The 6,189-nt window shown below is 45.8% G+C and overlaps 1 protein-coding gene across 1 annotated transcript; it reads left to right on the top strand.

Annotated features, from left to right (window-relative positions):
• The first annotated feature begins 253 nt into the window (after positions 1 to 253).
• MSX2 (msh homeobox 2) lies at positions 254 to 5,408 on the top strand. Its single transcript, XM_073358158.1, has 2 exons — positions 254 to 662; positions 4,963 to 5,408. Exons 1-2 carry the CDS (start codon positions 311 to 313, stop codon positions 5,385 to 5,387), a joined length of 777 nt encoding a protein of 258 aa, XP_073214259.1. The 5' UTR covers positions 254 to 310; the 3' UTR covers positions 5,388 to 5,408.
• The last annotated feature ends 781 nt before the right edge of the window (positions 5,409 to 6,189 follow it).

Below are 6,189 nucleotides of genomic sequence, written 5' to 3'. Positions count from 1 at the left end.
TTTTTGAAAGGGCGGGGGGGGGGGGGAGAAGCCACTCAGAACCAATCACAAGAGTGTTACCTTGACGTCATCCCCCAGGGCTGCTCTGATTGGCTAGCTGAGTTGACTCAACTTCCCAAAGGAGGAAACAACTGAGCACCCAAAAAAAGAAGCGGGGGGAGGGGGAATTGCTGAGTGGCTGGAGCTGGCGGGTCCCTGAGCAGTGAGTAGCAGGAGCCGCACGGAGTCGGAGGGACACACAAGCAGAGCTGTGTGTGTGTGTCTGTGTGTGCCAGGCGCAGTGCACAGGGATCTGCGGGGGTGCGCAGCGATGTCTTCTCCTTCCAAGACGAAGGAGGTTTTCTCCTCGGATGAAGAGGGCGCAGCAGCTGGTGCCGAGGATCATCACAAAATCAAAGTCTCCAGTTTGCCTTTCAGCGTGGAAGCGCTCATGTCCGACAAAAAGCCCTCCAAAGAGGTTCCCGTCACCCCCGGCGGGGGAGGCATGGAAGGAGCTGGCCTGGGCACCTCCCGGAACCTGCTGCTGCCAGGGCACGGCTCCAGTGAAGCTCACAGCCCCGGGGGGCTTACAAAAACTTTGGAAACCTCGTCGGTCAAATCGGAGAATTCCGAAGACGGCAGCTCCTGGATTCAAGAGGCCGGGAGATATTCCCCTCCACCAAGTGAGTGCTGCCCGGCGCTGGGGCTCTGACACGAGCGGGGCTAAATAGAACAGATGGGGGCTGTCCGAGTTAACAAATGCTGCGTCTGGGGGCTGAGTCGTGCGCGTGGGAGAAGGGTCTGTATTGGGGCATGAAACCAGATCTGTGTCCGCCTAGCTTCCAGGGAGGGCGCTGACTCTGCCTTTAGGAACTGGCTGCTGCTTCCTGGTTTAATCTATTCCTTCACGTCCAAGAAGGAGTCTTTGAGCGGTAAGATGTGGATGGAGGGTGGCTGGCTAGACGCTGTGTGGCCCAGTGTAAGTGAAGAGCCGGAGTCCCGCAGCAGTTTCCCGGACACCGCGCATTTGTCAGGAGAGATTTTTAGAATGAGGTCGCAAACTGCACTGGACCGAGCGTCGCTTCCCAGGAGAATTCCAGTGTTGTTATGGGGGATACTGGCTCCTCCACTGTGCGCATGAATGAACCCATCCGAGCTGGCTGCGCTAAGTGCCTGCCCTAACGTGTGTGAAACTGGGGAGGACACTGTCATGTCTGCGGGATCCTCTCACTAGAGGTGTTTCCACCCCATTCAATGGCCCACGATCCACAGGCGAGTAATGCACGCCAGTAGCATGCCTGCCGCTGCCTTGGGTGGGGCGAGTGCTTCAGAGCGGAATTCCATGTGTAGCTACACAACCGTGTGTGGACACTCGCGCATTTCGCCATTGAACTTCGCAGCTAGCCCGCTTAGATCCCATCCCGCCTTTCAAGAGCCAGTGTTTCGGCCCCTTTTTAACTTCAGGAATCTGGTTGACCTGGTATGACAAAAATATATTTTAAATGGCCACGCAGCTCCATAGTTTCCCACACAGAGAGCAGCCAATGGTGTTACGCACCTGTAACAATAGCTCGATCAAGACATGTCGAGCTTGCGTTTAAAAATTAAAAAGGGCTGCTTTGCTTTGATCTAATAACTGCTTCACCGACAGATATGATCTGCTCAGTCTAACTATCTTGAAGGCGTTCAGTTTGTAATCTAGTATCACGAAAAGAAAGTTTTAGCAAAGCTACGGTGCTAACTTTTCCAGTACCTGTGTATGTTCCTTCCTTCAATTCTCTTTGAGCCCCCAAATTAATGTGATGTCTGGGACGTTCTGAAGAGATTGTGTGACAACAGACAGAACAGTGTAAAAGGCAAAAAACAAAAACAAAAAAAAACTAATAATCTTGCTTCATTCTTGTGCAGAAAAGTCTCCCAATCTCGATGTACCCCAGGTTTGCTAGGGAAGGGTATGAAAATACCCTAAACCAAACGCTTTTTTTGGGGGGGGGTGTTCTTTCTATATTTTACTAGTTATAGCACACAGCTTCCAACACATTATGACCTAGAAATAGACAAGGCCAAACATTTTTACCTAGACACTACTCCACATATCTCTTTTCCACGATCATAGGGTCACTGAGCTCCCCGCTTTTTTCCTAATTCTATTAAAAATTGCCAATAATCCAGAGGTCACAACATTCTACAACTTTAACATGTCACGGAAAGTATATGCTGGGATTTAGAAGTATTCATGGCTCTTCACGGAATTCACTATTTCGGTGGAAATTTTGCCTGCACGAGGGTCCTAGTGTCTGGTCCTAGGTTTTGGTAAAAGAAGGCTTAAGACATCATGAAAATTGGAGCTTGCTACCCTTATTAGTGAGGGTTCCCTTCCTCTCCCTTCCTCTATTATCCCTGTCAAAAAGAAAAGGAGTACTTGTGGCACCTTAGAGACTAACCAATTTATTTGAGCATGAGCTTTCGTGAGCTACAGCTCACTTCATCAGATGTTGATGATGAACATCTGATGAAGTGAGCTGTAGCTCACGAAAGCTCATGCTCAAATAAATTGGTTAGTCTCTAAGGTGCCACAAGTACTCCTTTTCTTTTTGCGAATACAGACTAACACGGCTGTTCCTCTGAAACCTATCCCTGTCAAATAACTGTTGACTTCCGACACTAGATAAGTCTTAGAGGGTTGTGTGTAGGTCAGTGACTTTGTCTGGATTCTTACAAGAGATGATATAGATCATCATCCTGCACACTCTTGACATTTAAAATAGGTTATTTGAAAAGTTATGTTTGGTCCAGGGAGTGATCAGTGGGACCAGAGAGGAGTAGCTTAAACTACATGGTTGGTTTCTTTGACACAGGTAGGATTATGCAGTCAGGTGACTGTGTCAAGGATTTGCCAGAAAATCTAGTGAAAAGCACAAGTGATACCTTTAAAATAAGCCATTTCACCAAATACTGTAGACTGTCCACAGTAAAGATAGTGAGATGTGTTCTAGCGCTCTGTTTATTCTCACTGCTCTACACTCAGGTGACTTATTTGAAAGGATGCCGAAATGGTGAAAGATACATAGGTTAAAGTTTGCAGGTATTTGGCAGTAAACCTTTGATTGGGATTTTATTCAAAAATAAGTACTTATTACGAGGTCAAAAGTCTCCCCGCACACACACACACACACACGTCAGAAATCTTGACTTGTTGGGCCAGTTCCTGATGTCATTTGAAGATTTGCTTTTGATTTCAGTGGAATTAAACTATCTCCTTTTCTGTGCTTGCAATTTCGAGATAAACCCTCCAGCTCCCTTTTTAGTCTTCACATGCTTTGTGTAAGGAGGGAAAAGGCGTAAGTCTGAAGCCCCTCGTCTAACCATGCCTTTGGAGATCTTTCCTGAGAAGCAAATTCATAGGAACATCTAATCATAATTTCATTTTAAAATGCGGCATAATGGAGTGTATTAAAAGCGTAGCAATTCTATGTTCACTGTGTTTTAGGAAGTTCTAGGACTCCACGAAATACCCACACTGGCTGCATAGTTATGAAAACGCCCCTAATGTATTAACCACACGTTGTTTTGCATTAGAAAATACTCTTCTCTTCAGTAAACAGAATAGGGATTAAGAATTTAAGGTTTGCTTTTATTCTGGGCAATCCTTTCCTTGCTCTACTTTTTCGTTTTCAAACGGTGAACCGTTCTGGGGGTTGTTTTGCAACACACGCATTCCAAACTCGTTGGCCAGGCTATTTTAAAATTCAAAACGTCCTTTGAAAAAGTTGAAAGAGGCAAAAGAAAAATATATTAACAAATGGAGTGTACGGATACTGACAAATGTGTATGAAATAGAGCCAAAAACGTGTCTAGAACGCACCAGCCATTTAGGGCAGGTTGTCATTTTCGATATCGCACTGAAGAACGAGCTGCCTGTTCAAGACTTCGAATTAGAGCCAATTAAGCGTCCCAGGTTTCCCACTTGCTCACATTTTAGTCATTCTTTTCAACCCAGAAGGTTACTACTGAAATGCAAAGTCTTCTAAGAAAAATCAGTGATCCTCCTTAACATAACAATGTAAATGCTGTGGCCCGGATTACAATGGAACACGATAGGTAACAAATTCCACATCCTTGTATTGGCCAGAGATGATGCAGTTATACGGGTTTTTTAATTAGCCTATGTCATAAAAGCTACATGTTGAAAAAGGGCTCGCGTTCTTTCCTTCCTGTGCTTCTCTTTCATTTTATGGTGGGGGGATGAGGGGAGCAGAGTGAGAGGGGCTGGGAATAATCTAAAAGAAAAGGTAATAAAACTGCCCGATCCTCCTCCTCCCCTCCCCCCCCCCCCGCCGCCGATTTCAGTGGAGGCAGGTAGAGGTGTCAGCAAACACAAAGAATATTATCAGATCCCATTCTATGGCTCTCCGACAAAACGCCTACTAGGACTGCAGGATTTGGCCCAAGATGTTGTTCCTAATGGAAAAATTCCTGGAGAGTGGTGATGATGGTGGATTTATTTCTGTCCCTTGCCAGACACTTTACTTCTCAGAACGTATTTCTTTTATAACACGTTACACTTCGTTGTACACAGAGGGTCCTAGGAATTCTTGTTCACCCAAGCTATTAAGACATTTGCACGGTACTCTGCATTGATGTGGTCTGACCCCCTGATGTCCTCACATGCTGTTTACTTTTTGTTGTTTTTGTCACGTAAAGGCTTATAGGGGAATGGGGATTCTCTACCTGCCTTGTGTGAAATGGGGCCGGGATGTCTCTACTTGTGCTGTGTAAACAGCCCAGGACCCAGACAGCAATGAGTTCAAGCACTGCTTATAAGTCATGTTCTTAGTACTTCAGATGTGGGGGTTCTCTCCAGGAGGGTGTGAATGAAACAAATCCCAAACATACTTTCAAGCTTCGTTTTCTTCCCCCTTTCTTTTCTTAAGCATTCCTCCTCCTCCTCTTTTTTTTAACTGGCCTTTTCTTTCCTTCCAGGACACCTGAGTCCCACAGCATGCACACTGAGGAAGCACAAGACTAATAGGAAGCCCAGAACCCCTTTCACCACTTCCCAGCTGCTGGCTTTGGAGCGCAAATTCCGCCAGAAACAATATCTGTCCATCGCAGAAAGAGCAGAATTCTCCAGCTCTCTCAACCTCACAGAGACCCAGGTCAAAATCTGGTTCCAGAACCGGAGGGCCAAGGCCAAGAGACTGCAGGAGGCCGAGTTAGAGAAGCTAAAAATGGCAGCAAAGCCCATGCTGCCTTCTGGGTTCAGTCTACCTTTCCCCATCAACTCTCCCATCCAGGCGGCCTCACTGTATGGACCATCTTATCCTTTTCACAGACCTGTGCTTCCCATCCCACCTGTAGGACTCTATGCTACTCCTGTCGGATATAGCATGTACCACTTATCTTAAGAAGATCCAAAGGAAAGCAACGGCTCTATAGACTTCCTGGCGGATCTTGTCCAATCCGAGAACGCACTAGAAAACAAGTTCTGGTCATTGTTTCTGCCGGCTTCTATGTGCCATGCCAAGTGTATAGGAGTTTGCATTAGAAAAGTAAAGCAGCCTGTATGCTACAGGTTGGGAATGCAGCCAGGGTCTCCTCTCAACTTGATCTGAGCACTCAGACTCTGATCCTAAAAGAAAAATATAAAAACATATACAATTAAATAAATATAGTTCTCTTTATATACTGCACATGAGACAAAGGAATCGGTAAACAATAAATCCTGTATTTTCAAGGCATAGTTTCCTTATCCCCTTCCTAGAGGAGCCCCAAGACCTGTTTTAAAGTAGGAGTGGTTCCTTCCCTAAACTGAAGCTTAAGTTTTGTCACTTAATATTTGGGCGGTTAAAGGTATCATCGAGTTTTGTTTTTAAAACAAACCCTAGAAGACAGAGAATCACTGTAAATAGGAAGTAGGCCCCAGTAGAGTCAGACTGAGGCCAAAGGCAGCAAGTTCCTGCATTTTCAAATGGGGCCACCCTGCACCAAAGCAACAAAGAGCATACCCGGACCGCAGGATCGGGCCCCCAAATGAGTAAAGTCTATAATAACTTTACCCATCCCATTATCGGATCATTTATTTTCCCTTTTTTTTTTTTTTTTTTGTAGAACTCGCTTAAACATTTTTTTCAAAGCACTGTGGGGGAGGAGGGATGCACAGAGAGGGCTCTAGGCAAAGAGTTTTGTCTTTATCCCTTCCTGCTTTGC

Source organism: Lepidochelys kempii, chromosome 8 (assembly GCF_965140265.1).
Source record: "Lepidochelys kempii isolate rLepKem1 chromosome 8, rLepKem1.hap2, whole genome shotgun sequence".
Taxonomy (NCBI): domain Eukaryota; kingdom Metazoa; phylum Chordata; order Testudines; family Cheloniidae; genus Lepidochelys; species Lepidochelys kempii.
Note: the sequence above shows the minus strand (reverse complement) of the source record. Positions and strands in the feature narration are given on the sequence as shown.

What these genes read in the sequence shown, in the direction of transcription:
- MSX2 (XM_073358158.1), top strand. Translation starts at nt 311, where the DNA reads ATGTCTTCTCCTTCCAAGACGAAGGAGGTTTTCTCCTCGGATGAAGAG. An exon ending in GAGATATTCCCCTCCACCAA is followed by an intron (nt 663 to 4,962) that starts GTGAGTGCTGCC and finishes CTTTCCTTCCAG; the next exon opens with GACACCTGAGTCCCACAGCA.